The sequence below is a fragment of the Coenobita brevimanus genome, chromosome 71 (genome assembly GCF_032717465.1).
Source record: "Coenobita brevimanus isolate Jiangsu-jjx chromosome 71, ASM3271746v2, whole genome shotgun sequence".
NCBI lineage: Eukaryota > Metazoa > Arthropoda > Malacostraca > Decapoda > Coenobitidae > Coenobita > Coenobita brevimanus.
In genome coordinates this window covers 56,648,275-56,666,651 of record NC_137024.1, presented here as the reverse complement: position 1 = coordinate 56,666,651, position 18,377 = coordinate 56,648,275, and the positions used below count along the sequence as shown (strand labels likewise).

The window sequence follows — 18,377 nt, the reverse complement described above, 5'->3', positions numbered from 1 at the left end:
ACTTCCTGCCTTTCTGCCTCTGCTCAATTTCTTTTTCCTCCTATTTCTCTCCCTTCTCCGTCTCCTCTCGTTTCATTTCTGCCCATCTTATCATCCTCACTTTCACTCTTTCTAGTTCTCCTTCCTGCCACTCTGCTTAGAGCTTCCTTTCTCCTCCTACTTCTCTCCTACCCTTTTCCTCATTCCCCCATCCTCTTTTCTCCTCTTCAACCCTCGTGTTCCACCTCATACACTAACACTTCTTCCTCAACCCTCTGCCGCATTCAGTCTCATACTCGTACTTCATCTCTCATTCCACATCTTGGTCTTCCCTTTCTATTGTCCTCTCCCCTTTTCTTGTGCCCTTTTCTTCCTCTTGTCCTAATCACACTCCTCCACTCTAGCTCTCTTCGGCCACATCCCTCCTCTCCTCACATCATTCTTTGTTCAACGGGTTCCAGTTTTCCAGGTCCCACTTCTCTCTCAGGTAAATAGATATATAAACAGACAGACAGACAAACAGTTAGGTAGATGGACAGCTAGACAGATAGTAAGATATTTTTACCTATGCCTTCTCCATCCCCTCCTCTTCAAATTCCCCACGTTATCCTACTCATATTCCCTTTTTCCATGTCTCTTTGCTCACTTGTCCACCGCATCCCGCCTCTCCTCACACCATCCTTTGTCCTCCGAGATCCACCTCCCTCAGTCTCCACCATACACCTCCCTACTGGATAGGTTTGTTTGTGTAACCTATCCAATCTGTACTGCCCTCCCTTGTCCTTTCACTCCCTCTGCCGACTTTTGCTGGTTTTTATGTTAATGGCTACAATTTATCATTATTTATGCTGCTTCAATTCTTGGTAGTTTCAGTGGTGGTCGCCCAACTTTCGTCTCTCACTCTCTCTCTCTCTCTCTCTCTCTCTCTCTCTCTCTCACACACACACACACACACACACACACACACACACACACGCTTATCGTGACTTATTTCCGTTTATCGTTTTATCAGAATATATGAAACGCTCATCTTATCGTAATATATCCTCGTTTATTGCTTTAGCAAAAGATATTAAACCATTTTATCATTATTTCTCACCAATAAAGTCCATCATCATTATCATCATCATCATCATTATCATAATCATCATCACCAACAACACGAAAACAGCAGCAACACACCACCACCACCACCACCACTACCACCACCATCATTATCATCATCATCACCATCATCATCATCATCAAAAACAATAACAGCACCAGCAACAAATGTCACCACCACCACCACCACCACCACCACCACCATCATCATCATCGGCTCCGAAATTACTAGCAACTTCTTCAGTCTTTCCTGCCCTAAGTGATTACGGTCCTAACTCATCTTTCACAACCCAAGGAAGCAATTAATCATCCCAGCCAGCCTAACGTTGCCTTGCCTCGTTAACCCCGCCATTGTTCAGTATTTGGAGGCTCCCCAGTGTGGCTTCTCCCCCTCCGCGGTGGCTTAGGGAGGGGAGAAATTCGTAGGGGGAGCGAGGTGGGGAGGAAAGTTACAGGGGTGGAGGTCTGGAAGGGGTGGGGGGATGCAAGGCACAGATAACAGAATAGAAGTGAGATGTGTTATTTCTACATGACTTTCCCCCAATACACACACACACACACACACACACACACACACACACTACTTATCCTCATCTTTCCAACTCTCTGAACTGGATTATACAACTCCCTCCATAACAACTCGTTAAGTATAATTCCATTCCCTCTTTTGCGATTCACTTCCTTCACTTCTAGGTAACATGTCACCTTTATGCTCTTCCTCATCCTTTACCTTCCTTTCCCCATATCATTCTTGTTTTCTCAGATTCTTTTCCCTCTTCATTATACACATCATCATTCATGTCCTCCTTCTGTACTCAGTTTCACTCTCTCTTTACATCGTCATTCTTGTCTTCCTTTCCTTTCCTCTTGTCTCCTCTACATACTTTTCACTTTTCCTTCACTCTATCATTCTCGTCTACCTCCTCTTTCCTCTCTTCTCCTCTATATCATCTTTCACTCTTCTTCCCATCCCCATTCTCTCTACCTTCTCATATTCCTTTCCGTTTCTTCTCTACACATAACCATCTCCCTTTTCCACATTACACATTTGTCGTTCTGCCATACTCTTCATTCATGCAGTTTCTTCATCACTCGTCATTTTCTCCTTTCCCTTCCTTCCTTCTTCATTCCTCACGATCATTCCTTACCCTTTCATCTCCTCTACACCAATCTCGCTACACCCCACTTTCCCCTCTGCATCTGTCCTCACTATCCCTCCTTCTCCCCAGTCCCCTTTCCTGTCCAGACACATACTCTTACATTATCCTCTAATTAAACCTCAAGATTAACGCCCATACAGATTACCGAGTCAACACCTTCTCATCTTATCCAACTTATTAGACAGCTTATCGCATCCCGTCGCCCCTCCAATTACAGACAGCCCGTCGCCCGTCAGAGGAGTTTTATGGGATGCTGTCTGCCCTCCCGATTAAGGCTGTCAGTCTGGATTCGCCTGTCTGCCTTGTCTGCTTTCCTTAATCACGTTTTTCTTCGCCAGACAAGCAGGATTGTAACTATATTCTTCCTCTGCTAAGCTATAAACAGTTGATCATATTTATAACAGTTTGAAAGATAGGCCTAGTTTTGGAGAGGGCCTTCACGTGGTGCCACCGATATAACCAGTCAATTTCGCTGCCCAGTTACACAAACGTCCCCCTGCAAACTATTTCGGTACTATAAACATAACAAAAACCAAATTATCAAGGAGCAAAAAGTACAATAAATCGCTAGGAGATTGGTGTTACGAAGCGTTTTTTGCCAACTAGATTAAGACCCTAAGACGAGAAAAGCCCCATCGCACGGAAGGAGTGAAACCTGTGATCTCTGTGAAGCGATATCAAAGGTAATTGGGTGTGTTATCTCTTATCAGGGCCCGGGGCGCGTCCATGGGGTAAAGGAATTTGTCTGTCTCATGGCCAAGGTTGTCGGGATGATTCGGTTAGTGTGTGTGTGTGTGTGTGTGTGTGTGTGTGTGTGTGTGTGTGTGTGTGTGTGTGTGTGTGTGTGTGTGTGTGTGTGTGTGTGTGTGTGTGTGTGTGTGTGTGTGTGTGTGTGTGTGTGTGTGTGTGTGTGTGTGTGTGTGTGTGTGTGTGTGTGTGTGTGTGTGTCATGTAGGTGTGTTATCTGTTATGGAGTGCTATCAGTCAAGGCGATATCAGGCCTGTCTTTTCTCGAAGGGATTATGGAATTAGTCTCTATCGTTATTGTGTGTGTGTGTGTGTGTGTGTGTGTGTGTGTGTGTGTGTGTGTGTGTGTGTGTGTGTGTGTGTGTGTGTGTGTGTGTGTGTGTGTGTGTGTGTGTGTGTCGTTCCTATGTTTGATACCACTATTCTCTCCTGCTTACCAGTCCAAAAGTCAGTCTCTCTCTCTCTCTCTCTCTCTCTCTCTCGTCATCTAAAGTGAGGGGGAGGGGGGGGGGCAGGCGCTATCCAACTTGTCATAACTTCCACATTAGTTGGCGTTGACTCTCTCTCACGCCGGAGTGCCCACGAGAGGAAATACAAAGACACAGAATTTTGGATGCGTGAAAAAATATATGGCTTGTAATTCTCCATGTTTAAGATTTACTCCCCATGCTATCTATCTGTCTGTTTATCTATCTGTGTTTATGGCTTCCTGTCTATCTGTCTGTCTGTCTATGTATGTGTTTATCTCTTCCTAGCTAGCTATTTATCTATCCATCTATTTATATCTGTCTGTCAAACTATCTATATATCGGTCTGTCTGTCTATGTCTGTCTATCTCTTTACGTATCTATCTATCTATCCACGTCTATCGATGTCTGTCTATCTACTTATGTCTACCCATGTCTATTTGTGTTATCTTCTATAAATCTTGTATTAATTTATATATATCACACTGCCTATGTAACTATTTATCTCTTTCTCTGTTTACACTCATATGTATGTACGTACGTATGTATGTATGAATATGCAGTATATATATGTATGTACAGAATATATGGATGTATGTATGTATTCTTGTCCTTCATTCTTCTCTATTATTTTTTGACCGGAGGAAAGGGAGAGAATTTTGAATGCATAAATCATAGCTTCAGAGCTCCCTTCACGTTTTAATAATGTAAAGAAAATTTTGTGTACATACAAATTTATACACAGCTGCACAACCTCTCTCTCTCTCTCTCTCTCTCTCTCTCTCTGTTTCTATCTATCTGTCTAGCTGTCTTTAGTCTACTGTCAATATTAATGTCTTCCATGCCGTCTACAAAAGTCTAATCCAAGAAGGAAGGGAAAAAAATGGTTACTTGACGATATATAACAACAATTCTCGTGAGGTTTAATTACAGCTTACCTTCATCTGTTTTTTTTTTTTTTTACGTATTTTTCTCAGTTTTGTCTTGGAAGAAATCTAAAAGAGGTGAAATTCTTAGTTGCATAAATTAAGGTATATGCTTTCATAAATTCTTCACTTTTAATTCTTATTTTTATTTTCACATTGTCCTGCATTTTATCTGTTTATCTCTGCTGTTTTCCATCTATTCATCTCTGTACTTGCGCTATCTATCGGTCTATCTATCATGAATACGAGTACATCTGTCTACTTGTCTAACTACCTATCTATGTTCTTATTTATCTATCCATTTCTGTATCTATCTGTCTGTTAATATAGCCTACTTAAATCATCTACCTGAACATCTCTGAACGTATCTGTCTATCTAAGCATCTACGTACATATATATATTACCTATCCATCTATATAAGTATCTATATATAACTATGTCTATCAATACTTATGTCTCTTTTACTATGCATAAACTTACATTTGTTTACATAAGTATCTGTTTACGTATCTATCTTCTATATCCATCTATCTATGTATCTATCTATCTATCTAGCTGTCTATCATTTCAACCCAAGAAGAAATTTGAGAAACGAGTGAGAATTCTGGATGCGTGAAAATATTTAACTTTGCAACTCTCCCTGCGTGCAAGTTATTCTTTCTTTTCTTTTTCTCTCATCCTCCTGTTTTCTTTCCTTTTATCTATATATCTATTCTCCCTCTCTGTCTATCTATCTATGTGTCTGTCTATCTAGCTGTCCGTCTGTCTGTCTGTTTAACTGCATGCTGGGCTGGTTTTTTTTTTTCAATCAAGAATGAAAGTGGGGAAGCGACAGAATTTAATATGAAATTATTCAACTTCACAACTTTGTCAGTGTGTGTGTGTGTGTGTGTGTGTGTGTGTGTGTGTGTGTGTGTGTGTGTGTGTGTGTGTGTGTGTGTGTGTACCTTCCTCTCTCTCATTTACTTAGCATTCCATATTCACTTAACTCTTCCTTGTTTATCTTACCGACTCTCTTTCCTGCCCTTGTTTTCTCTCTTATTTCTCTTTCTCTCTTTCCATTATCTATCTCATTTTGTATTCCACTTTCAATTTACCTTTCCTTGTGTATCTTACCAAGCCACCTCTCTCTCTCTCTCTCTCTCTCTCTCTCTCTCTCTCTCTCTCTCTCTCTCTCCACTGCATGACCCTGGGATAAGGCGGTCCCGGAATTTCCAAGTTATCAGCTGACTTACGCTCATGGGATCGTTGATGGGAACGTAAGTAAGGGAGGAAGAGGAAGAGGAGAAGGAAGAAGGGAGAAGAGGAAGCAGAAGTAAAGGAGGAGGAGGAGGAGGGAGGGGGGACAAGAAGTGATGGATAGGTGGAGGCAGAGAGGAGGTGGAAGGAAGGGAGAGAAAAGAAGCGTGAAAGAGATGGGAGAAGGGGAAAAAAAAAAAAGCAGGAAAGAAGGTTGGAATATGAAGAAAGTGATTAGACAGAGGGATAAACTTAGGGGAGGGAGAAGGTGGTATTATTATTATTATTATTATTATTATTATTATTATTATTATTATTTTATACTGTACTGCATCTTATATTTATCCTCCAAAACACAGCTATAACTCAAACAACGCCATCTCCTGCAATGTAACTCTCACGTCCCCTAGTCCCAGAGATCCTATTGTTCCAGTGGGATTTACGGGCCTCGTCTGCCCTCCAAGAATTATGAAGATGTGCAATTTCTCCTTCCGTCTTGAGAGGCATGAGGTTAGAGGAGGAGGAATTTTTTTTTTTTCCCTTCCTCCTACTCTCTTGAATACATGTGAGAAGCGACAACGAGTAGGATTAATACGCAATTCTGTTTTCTTGTGTTTTCTTTCATCCATCTGACTATGGAGTACGAACGGAAAGAATGTGTGTTTTTATTTCCCACCATCTTGAATGCATCCGAATTAGTCTGAATAATTAGATACTTTTTTAGTTTACACTGTTTCATGCAAGCTGAATTTACTCTTACCTCTTGGGTATATCTTATTTCTATCTATCTATCTATTGCCAGACGCCATAATCATGTCAATGGATAATAATAAAGAAAATATTGTTACCTTTTCAAGACGAGGATTGGGAGGACGAATACAGACTGCTTGCTTGAATGCTGTCATTGCTGGGAAGAAGAGAAAAAAAAAAAAACCTCATGTCATCTATTTCAGCTAAGGCCAGAGGATTTTATTCAACTGGGAGTGAGTCATGGGAGCCAGAAAGTTTTATGACTTACCATTAACTCTCTCAAGGTCAGGGACAACTCCGCCATTTTGTTGCAGCTAAGGCCAGACGATGTAACTGAGCCAGACAGCGAGTAATTGGAGCCTGTGATTAGCCCTCGTGTGGTTGATAGGCACTGAGCTAAGCCTTCTTCCTCCTCTCCTTCGCCAGGTGTGGAGGACCTAAGCGCTGAAAACCTGATCCCGCAGCTGGACAACGGCGTGTACGTGTGTCGCCTGGCGGAGCTGATCGCTAGGAAGGCACAGGAGGCCAGGGATAAGGGGGTCTCCACTCTGGTAAGTACAGGTTATATCTATTTGTCTATCTGTCAGTCAGTGTATCTATCCATCTGTCTGTCTATGTATGTATCTATCTATCCATATGTCTATCTCTTTATCTATCTAATACGTTATCAAATGTTACTCCCTAATTCAGTATAATCCCAATCTCAAACATCTATATCATATTCCATCAGGTATAACAATCAGGACACGCAATATAAACCCAAACTGCTGTACAGAGAGGTCAGTTCTCCCCACGTAACCTCGTACCGTATATCAATGGCCGAATAATTAACTATGCAGGCTAATTACACAGAATCCTAACACTAATTGCCACACGAAAATCTAGGTCTACTAATTCGTTACTTATATACACATACTGCGACACAAAGTTGCTAATATTCACTGTTACGCTAAAATCTAAGGCTCTTCATTCGTGACAAATAAACAGTAATTGCCAAAAAGCTAATTACCTCACGAAAATCTAGGCTTATTCGTTACTAATACACTAAATAACACACTAAAATAAAGACCAATTAAATCTTTACTAATATACACACTAATGGCCACAAAATTAATCACCACAGTACAATCTAGGTCTGCTAATTCGTCACCCATAAACTAGAATTGCCACACTAAAATCTACGTCCACTAATTCGTTACTAATTCGAGTGTTAAAATTACAGGCCATGTATTCCATCGATTCGCGTCAAATATTCTGCATAAAAATCCAACTTAATTACACCAGAACGGGAGTCTCTGCAAACAGCCCTGGGTATTTGTGGTAAATTTGCATAAAAAATTACATAAATGGTTTAGATATGAATTAAATCCCCCCTGATCTCGCTGTAACAATTATAATAACACACTGATTTAATCGCTTCATTTCTCGTCGGTTAAGGAAGCTCCCTAACACCTTTTCCTAAGTGATTTATTTTGCTAATTACACCATATTGTTCTACTCTATGTAACATAAATCCTTTAAGCGCCATCAACCTCTGCATTAATAGCGCACACAGTGATATTAACTAGCCATATAAGAGAATAAATCGCTAAGGATGGGGTTTTAGGGAGCTTCCTTAACTGAGGACAATACGAGCCTTAGAGTCTTTATTAATCCCTCCAGTACTATAACACTTAAAGATTTTCCACAGATGATTAAAAAAAAAAAAAACTCAATGAACTGAAATGGGCAGAGGTCAACAATTCCTACCCCGCTCCCCAGACTCTAAATTATGTACCGGAATTAATATCTACTGAGGCTACAATGATACACTAAATAAATATAACCGAGCTTTATGAGATACCAGTACAATAACTAATAACTAACAACTAAAATGAGATATAAACTGTAGGCCTATCAAATAACGAAGCTAAAGTGAGATACAACAACTAACCGAACGAAAATTAGAAACGCAAATAACTAACGAAGCCAACATGAGGTACGATAAATAACATAACCGAGCTAAAACTAAACACAGGAACATTAATAACTGATAACCGAACTAAAATGAGATACAGCAATAACTAAAGGAGACACACACACACACACACGTACCCTACACACATCCCAAAAGTTCAAGATGCAAAAAAGAAAAAAGTTAGTAAATTATGAGGCCATTCGAAACCCCTAACTTAATTATACGATGCCCTTGGGTGCGCATGTCGATATATCAGGGTAATGGAATGCAAGAGGGTGACCTGAAAGAGGGAGGCAAATACAGAGTGAAATACAGAATGGACAAAATACACTTACACACGTCGCCTGCAAATGGAGGGGATGAAGGGGTGTAGGACTGGAAAAGTATGGAGAAGGGAGGGGTGTATGGATGCAGAAGTGGAAGGGAGGGGAAAGGAAAAGGGAGAGAAAAGGGATGTGAAAGTGGAAAAAGTGGAAAGGAGAAGGGAAAAAAGAAAGACAAGGGGGTTGTAGAAGTGAAGGAATGGAAAAGGAATGGGAAGACAGAAGGCAGTAAGAAGTGGAAGAAGTGGGAATGAGGGTAAAAGGAATGGAAGAGAGAAAGGAGGCAGAGGTGGATGAAGAAGTGGAGGGGAAGGGTAGCGAAAGAGAGAAGAAAGAGATGGGATAAGAGGAAGATAAAGAGAAAGGATAAATTTAAGAAAAATGAGAGTGAGAGAGAGAGAGAGAGAGAGAGAGAGAGAGAGAGAGAGAGAGAGAGGAGGGGGGGGGGTCGGATACAATTACACCAACGCTTCCGGGCTGAACAAAAGCTGTAGCCTCGATCATTTAATCAAGTCCAATATTAACCAGGTAAATAAAATAAATAATCAATCAATCAATTAATAAATAAATAGTAAATAAATAAATAAATAAATAAATAAATAAATAAACCTAACATCGAAATTTAACATAAAAAAAAAATCTATCCTTTTGTGGTTGTTAAATACATTACAACTAAACGTCCGTAAGGCCTATTTTGGCGTGTTTTAATTTTCAGGTTGCTATGACTCACTCTCAGTTCAGTATAATCCCCTGGTGTTAGATGGATTACAGTGCTAGAGTTATCCCCATCATGAGTGTCCAATCTAAAATAAGAGAGAGAGAGAGAGAGAGAGAGAGAGAGAGAGAGAGAGAGAGAGAGAGAGAAACAAAGGGATATGGCTAGGGTGAGAGGAAAGGCGAGAGGGTAACTCAGAGGGCGAGAAGGGAAATGAGGGAAGACTAAGATATGGGTCGAGGTAGTGGTGGTGGAGGTGGTGATGGTTGTTGTGGAAGAGGTGGTGATGGTGGTGGTGGTGTTGGTGGTGGTAGTAGTGATAGTGGTGGAGGTGGTGGTGGTGGTGGAGGTGATGGAGGTGTGGAGTGTAAATTGCATTCCAGCCTGTATAAAGATGAGGTCTGGGAGTCTGCACGGGAAGGCTGGCATGCTAGAACGGAAGAAGAAGAGGAGGAAGAGGAGGAGGAAGAAGAAGAGGAAGAGGAAGGAGGAAGATGAAACTTACAAGGAACAGGAAAACTGGCATGATGGAAAGAAGGAAGAGACGAGACAGGACGGAAGAGGAACAGCATGGTCTAGAGAGGGAGGAAGAGGAGTAAGTGGAGGATGAGGGGTAGGGAAAGGAAATGAGCAAACAGAAGGAGGGGGATAGGATCTGGGAGGCTACAAGAGGAGATAAGTATGTTGGAAGAGGGGAGGAGGAGGAGAGACGAAGGAAGAGGAGGTGGCGGGAAGGGAGAAAAAAAGGAAGTGGAAGACAGGAAGAGAGGGGAACGAAGAGGAGGAGGTGGGAAGGGAGAAAAGGAGGAACTGGAAGGTAGAAAAAAAAAAAGAGAAAACAGAAGGAAGAGGAGCAAATGGAAAAGAAGTGGTTTGGGAAGAAGCACGAGATTACGAGCATCCTGTAATGGAGGAGGTGGAGGAAAGAAGGAAGGAGGAAGGATGAGACTGAAAAACAAAGAAGGAAGGATGGAATAGAAGAGGAGTGTAAATTGCATTCAGAGCTGTATAAAGATGTGGTGGGGGAGACAGGGCTGGAAGTGAGAAAGAAGAGGAGAGACGAAGAAACGAAGGAAAGAGGGAGAAGAAGAGGTAGTAAGGAGGAGGAGGAGGAGGAGGAGGAGGAGGAGGAGGAGGAGGAGAAAACATGTGGAAAGATTATAAGCAAACAGAACAGAGTGATGAAGGAAGAGGAGGAGACAGCAAGGGATAAGGAGGAGCAGGAGAGAAGGACGATAAGAAACAAGAGAAAGAAAGAACGGAACGGGAGAGACGAAGGAAAGAAGGCAACAGTAGGGAGGGAAAATTAGGAGAGAGAAAGGATGCACCACGGGTAATTAGGACTGGTGGAGGAAGGGAGAGAAATAAAATGGAAGAACAAGAAGAAAGGAGGGAGTAGGAGAAAGAGGTCAGAAGAGAGGAAGAAAAGTAGCTGAAGACAGAGGAAAAATGGAGAAGACAGGAAGGAAGAGGAGTGGACATGGGAGAATGGAAAAGGAGAAAATAACAAAAAAAAAAGGAGACGTAGGAAAGGAAAGACGGAGTAGCAAGAAAGAGGAAGGAAGAGGGCAAGAAATGGCAAAAGAAGAAAAATGAGAGAGAGAGAGAGAGAGAGAGAGAGAGAGAGAGAGAGAGAGAGAGAGAGAGAGAGAGAGAGAGAGAGAGAGAGAGAGAGCAGGAGATATGATGAGAAAGGACGAAGAGAGTCAAAAGAGGCATAAAAAAAAAGTAAAGAAAAAAGAAAGTGGCAAGAAAAGAGGAATGAGTGACAGCAGAAAAAAAAAATAGAAAGGAGAGGCAACAGAATAAAATCATGACAGCAGTAAAGGGAAAAGAAGAGGGGAAAAAAAGAGGAGAGAAGAAGGAAGAACGAGGCAAGAGACGAGAGGAAACAGGAGCAGACGTACAAAGGAAAGCAGACAAAAGATCCATTGTGTTTTGTGAAGGTTTCTGTGGTGGGGAAAGGATGTGACTTTTGCAGTTTCCAGAATTATATGGCGGGAAAAGAAATGACGAAGCAAAAGTGAAGATAGTAAAATAAGAGATGAACTGAGATAGATAGGTAGACAGACAGACAGATAGACAGATAGATAGACAGATAGATAGACAGATTAATAGGTATATATACACAGATGAACAGACAGATGGGCTGAATGACAGACAGACAGACAGACAGACAGAGAAAGAGAGCAAGAAATAGATAGACTGATAGACATATTGAGATTGACAGATAGATAAATAAACTGACAGACAGATAGAGGCACTGCAAAAGAGGAGGAGGAGGAGGAGGAGGAGGAGGAAAACACGAGAAAGAAAGTGAAGGAAATATCGGAAGACAGAAGGTAAATGAATTATTGGAGGAGACTGACGAAAGAAGCTTATTAGGGAGGGAAAACAGTGGAGGTGTGATAGAGAGAGAGAGAGAGAGAGAGAGAGAGAGAGAGAGAGAGAGAGAGAGAGTGTGTGTGTGTGTGTGTGTGTGTGTGTGTGTGTGTGTGTGTGTGTGTGTGTGTGTGTGTGTGTGTGTGTGTGTGTGTGTGTGTGTGTGTGTGTGTGTGTGTGTGTGTGTGTGCAAGAGGAATCAGAGAGATGGCCTAACAAAGGAAGCGAAAAAGACAGTCCCTTTAAACCTTTCATGTACAACTCTTCTCCTTTTATTTTCTTTCTTTCTCTCTTTTTTTTTTCCTCTCTCTTTTCTTTTTTTAAACCTCCCAGCGATTTCACTCACTTTCGAGAGACTTTTTTTTTAGCTTACGGTATACTGGAAACTATTTTTATTTCTTTAAATCTAACAAAACTAGCCTGAAGGTAGCAAGCATGAAAAAACAAAAGACGAAATCATTACAGACGCGGGATAAAAGAAGAGAGAAAAAAAAAAGTATGATCAGAAGTAGACGATAATAAATAAGACGAAAAGTGGCAGAAACGCATGAACAAAAGTGAAAAAGTAAACAAAACCTCAAGAAAAGACATAGTGAACATGAAAGGCAAATGCCGTACCGAGAAATCTTGCATTCTTCGTGATTTCGGGGAAGGCAAAACTGGAAGGGGAGAAAATTCGAAAGAGTGAGACAAGAGAAGGTTTTTTAAAAATTCGTGAAACTAGAAATTTTACACTAATATCACCTACATGTAATATATAAATGAAGGGTGAAACAGAGATGAAAATACTGACACGATTACAAACATCATTCTTTGACACGTGACATCCATTTTTAACTGTTATCGCCTACACAGTATTCCCTCACACTACGTTATGAATTTATTGATTTTGAACTCCTAGAAAAACACCAAGCTTCACAAAGACCTCACGAAAGTACTGTATCATCGAAAAAACACCAAACATCACAAAGACCCCAGGAAGATATGAAGAAAAACACCAAGCTTCACAAAGACCCCAAGGAAGTATCAAGGAAAAACTCACCTTCTTAAAGCGGAAAATCACGAAGGGCAAAAACATTACGTGCAATCTTACCTTGAGACGATAGCCATGGGGATATTAGATTTCTCCCACTGGTCGCTTTTTGTGCCTCTGCTAGATCCACAAGTCTGCAGGAGGAAGGGGGGGAGGGGAGTTAGGGTATTAGTGTGGAGTAAGTGGAGTGTATCATATATTATTTCTTGACTGATTTCTTGCGCATTTAACAAACTAATATTATTCCTTATTAGTTCCTTAATGATTCAGCCGGGGTTATTGAAGTAAAACACACACACACACACATACACACACACACACACACACACACACACACACACACACACACACACACACACACACACACTACTTAACGATAAATAATTTTCAGCAACACAATTTTAAACATTTGCATATTCATGATCTTGGTATTATACTTGGTTATATTGTAAACTGCAGACAGCTAGCGGTAAACTAAAAGAGTAGACGATAACGTAGGAGAGTGAGCATGGTAGCAAAAATGAGGGCTAACCTGTAAGATCTTTTTTGCTGCTTCTGGAAACACAGTATATTGAGACTAAATGCATTATCCACTTGAATGCAATCCCAGGCAGTACACACACACACACACACACACACACACACACACACACACACACACACACACACACACAGACCTCTTCCATTTTTGGACAAACTCAACACGAGACACACACAACTCAGGCATAAGTTTCCCACAAAAAATACAGACACTATTGTACATGCATTTTTTATGTGTTCAGTACTCCCCCCCCCCCCTCTCTCTCTAATTTAAGACAACACATTTCCAAAGCCCACAGCCAGCGCACAAGCACCCTCCCCTCCACTCTTTTATAAAACACAACATGCACATAAATGTCACATATATTCACAGTAATGCATAGTTCCCCCCCCTCTCTCTCTCTCTCTCTCTCTCTCTCTCTCTCTCTCTCCGCAAGCATCTCCACCAGAAACTCGACACAGCACATAATTTATACCTCCCCCAACACACACACACACACACTCTCTCTACACAAAGGACTCAATAAGTACATACAGTATATTCTTCAGACCGACGTTGTTTTGCCTATTTCCTTCTTTCTATACTTGGCGAGAGAGAGAGAGAGAGAGAGAGAGAGAGAGAGAGAGAGAGAGAGAGAGAGAGAGAGAGAGAGTAGTTTACGGGCTTGCCTTACATAAAGCAACAAAAGAGTACAACTGGTTCCATCTCAAAAAATTATCACCAAACAAAATTTCGACACTATAACCAACTTCAATATATATTTCTGAAGTCATCTATATCTCCATTAACCTGGTGAGGTATTTTTATTTCACTCTGGTTGCTAGCTGATTTTATTCACTCTACGAAAACCCTCTGGTAGTGAAAGAATTAGCATGAACGTTATAATTCCATACTCCTATTTCCTTAACTTGGCCCAGATTTTCGTCCTTTTGCAGCTTATTTCACATGGAAGAAGGAAGGAAAATGACAGAACTACACTCTTTCCATGGCGCTTCTTCATGATTTAGCATCGTACTTTAGTGTTATTTTTATAGCTCTGCAGTCAAGATGGAGGAATGGTACTAATCACAAAGAACTGCTATGGAATGGATGTAGAGCCATAGTATTGTCATTTTCCTTCACCGAATAAAATAATAAAAGCCGAAAATTACCGAAACTCTGGGCCAGATTAAGGTAAAATGAGTATAATACCGTCTTCTAACTTGGTCAACATAAAGACAATTACTAAACGCGGCTAAAACTTCGTCCCCGAGAGAGGCGAAGTGCTTCCCAAGAGAGCTGAGTATTTCCCACACCTGCCCCGGCGGATCCGTACACTTGGGAGACGCTCAGTTAATTGCAAGGCTCCTGCAAAGTCCGCCTTGCTTCTTGCCACAGTCTTCCAAGTCCGCTCTCACCATGTCTGTCTTCTCGTCGGTTAAAGAAGCTCCCAAACACCATTTCCTAAGCGATTTATCTTGCATATTATACGTTACTCAACTCTTCTGTTACTTAAATCATTCCAGAATTATCATACTGTGCATAAATACCGTAAAAAAACGATATTGGTCACACGTACCTAAAAATAAATCGGCAAGGATGAGGCATTAGGGAACTTCCTTAACCGAAGAGAAGAATTGGTGAGGAAGAGATGTTACGGAACTTCCTTAACCGAACTGAAGACGAGCCCTGAATGCCACATACACGCAAATCCCTAGCCCAAGCCCCGCATCTTTCATATTAAGCATCGTCCTGGAGATTTGTGGTAAAGGTGATTTTCCCAATACTCTGACAGCTGACATTTGATAAACAATTTTCAGGGTAGAGGAACGGGAAGTGTGTATTAAATATACCCCTATGGACATGAATTGTACATTTAATTTACATCTAACATTTGATATTTAACAACCACGTATATATCTGTATTTAGATACGTATATTCAATCTACAAGACTGAAATGACAAATATTATAAGAATCTAGTGTACAAGCTTTCATAATAGTTTTCAGCATGTAAAAAATATGTCCACAATTTTCACCTCTAAGCAGAAAAATGATACAGTTCTCGACCAAAGTGAAAAACGAAAAACTAGTACACCTGTTTCACGTCTCAAGTCCCTCGGCATATCGCGGTTTGCAGTCCCCCTCTCTCGTTTACCACACACCTTTTTTATTCGCTGATTTACGTTGATTTACACTGATCTGCTGCACCACCCTTCATGTGTCTAAATTCACTGATATATCCTGATTCACTGTACCATCATGTTATATCCGAATCTTGTGATATAGCTGGACACATATTACTATTCGCGACACCACTCTACATATATTTGATGTAACTTATATATCTAGATCCCCTGATATATATACAGAGCCTATCATATATTCGGATCTGCCTCTCCACCCCTGATACATCCTAATCCAATGATATATCCAGATTCCCTAATATACCCTGATCCACAGTACCAGCCCTGATACATCCAGACTCCTGATATATCCAGATCTCCAAATATATCTGATCCACTATACCATCCCTAATATATCCAAATCCCCTAACATTTCCACATCCTTGATACATCCACCTTCACCATCCCAGACTCACCTAAATCCACTGCACCACCACCCCTGACGCACCTACGAGTAAATCCACTGCACCAACACCACCCCATATCCACCTAAATCCATTCCACAACCCCTGATCCACCTAAGATCACTGCACCACCACCCCTGATCCACCTAAATCCACCTCACCACCGCCACGTCCCCCACATATCCAAGGGGTCACGGGGTAAAAGCCAGGCCGCGTCTTAACATCGGAGAGCCATTACAGAGCCGGGTAAATGCGCCTGAGTTTTCACCTTTAGGGAGAAAGAGTCGTTGCACATGTATACTTAAACACGCAGCTGTGGAGATGTGTGGCTGTGAAAATAGGCATACTGTTTGTCTATCTGTTTGTATGTCTATCTATCTGTCTGCCTGTCTGTCAGTCTGTCTGTATCTATGTTATTTACCGATAGTATACATGTACAGTATGTATGTATCAATGGTAACTATCTATATATCAATCTATCACTTGTAGCCCCTACTGAGTAATCACTCCTATGAACTTTCAAGAATAGTGAGAAACAGTGTAGTAAGCTGAACAAGAAGAAGAACAGCTGCGACACAAGCTAAAAGTCCAGTCGAGTAAAAAATAAAATAAAATAAAGGAGAATACAATAAAAACCCACCCGAACTCGACCTGCCCGAAGTGGAAGTTGAGGGAGGAAAAATATGAAGTTTACGGAGGGCGTGGGGAACAAAGACCAGCCGCGTGTAAACTGCGTGGGACTTTGATTAGCCTCTCTGGTTCCGACGCCCAAAAAGAAGGACAAGGCTCACCACTCACGCCCACACCGCCACAAGTTGAGGCAGCCGTAACGAAGTATAGGTGAACTAGTCACTGCAGTATGTTGTTTTCACCTGATGGGACTGGGCCACTACAAAAACAAACGAGAAAGTCACTACAGTCGACATGGGCCACTGCTATAACTTAAATGGTTGTCTGGTTGCGCTGCTCAGAAAGTCGAACAATGGTCACCAATCAACGCCCACATCGCCACAAGTTAAGGCGGAGGTAAAGAAACAAACAGACAAGTCACTGGGAATACAATACTCTCCTGAAAATAACGATAATTGCTTCACTGGGGGACGAAAGGGAAATAAAACATGGATTATTTTATTTTACAAGGAACGGGATTCTTAACAAGGCCCAACATTATTTATACAAGACCAGCTGAAGACCTGCTGCCAATTATAAGCTTCATTCAGTACTTTCCTCCAGTATTTTCTTGGGTACAAAAATTTAGCTCTCAGTCTCTATTCTCTCACGTACGGTTCAGAATTTCCTTGTATAGAGCCTTGAATTATCAGCCTCTGTAGATACTTAGGGAATAACCAAGTCATATTATTGTCTGACCTCTTACGAAGGGTTGTTCCTGGATGTTCAGATATATATACCGTGACTGTAAGACTCCTGAGAATTTTTTTTTTTTCATATACTAAACAATGTACCGCCCACCATACCTCGGACTTATGAATTCAATTGTACATCCTATCTCAATGTAATCAAGAAGAGAATTACATCCCACCATCCCCTTCATTTACTCCTTTTCCCACCTAAGTACCTCGGATCACGACTGTCTCTCTTCTCACAAATCTACTGCTCTACCTACCTTTCCTTTTACAAATCTACTCATCTCTGTCTAAATATTGTCTCATAAATCTACCACTCTTTCAACCTTTCTTCTCATAAATCTGCAATTCTTTCCATCCATCTTCACACAAATCTGCTAGCTACTCTATCCATCTGTCTTCTTACCAATCTCATCCTGGCACCTCCCATTTCAACCACACGAGACGCACCACTCATCATTCGCTCTTTTCACCGCCTAATTTCTCTGGATCCAGTCCCTCCTACCCCCACCGACACCCTCCACCACCACTGTCAGAAGAGCTATTTATTACCAACTACATGTACGAGACAGGTTTCATCCATCAACACCCACTCTCTGCCTTCCCCCTACCCACCCCACCCGGCTCTCCACTCTTTCTCCCCCTTCCCTCCGCTCCCTTACCGCTTCTTCCCTCCCCTTCCCTCTCCTTTCCTCACCACTTCGATTTCATTCCATTCTCTCCCCTTCCCCCTCTCTCCTCCCTACTCCTTCCCTCATCTTCCCTCCTTAACCCTTCCCTCCCCTTCCGTCTGTCTCACAATTCATTCTCTCTCTTTTTCAGTATGTCTTCTTCTATCTCGATAATACAACACGATCTTGATTTCTGCTATTTCTATTAACTTGTTCTGTATTACTCTCATCGAAAACTGAATTTATTATTACTCTCTCTCTCTCTCTCTCTCTCTCTCTCTCCCCGTGTGTGTGTGTGTGTGTGTGTGTGTGTGTGTGTGTGTGTGTGTGTGTGTGTGTGTGTGTGTGTGTGTGTGTGTGTGTGTGTGTACCCTTGTCTCTCGTGGCCGCAAGACCTTTAAGACATTCTCCAGAGGCAGCGTCGAGGCGTCTGTCTGTCTGTCTGTCTGT

General features: G+C 41.5%; 1 protein-coding gene across 1 annotated transcript in view; it reads left to right on the top strand.

Annotated features, from left to right (window-relative positions):
- LOC145406793 (uncharacterized) overlaps window positions 1-18,377 on the top strand; it is a 137,882-nt gene that overhangs the window by 40,999 nt on the left and 78,506 nt on the right. Inside the window, exon 3 of the mRNA XM_080277890.1 lies at window positions 6,800-6,924. Within this exon, the coding sequence (XP_080134016.1) occupies window positions 6,800-6,924 (125 nt within the window). The remainder of the gene's footprint in view (window positions 1-6,799; window positions 6,925-18,377) is intronic.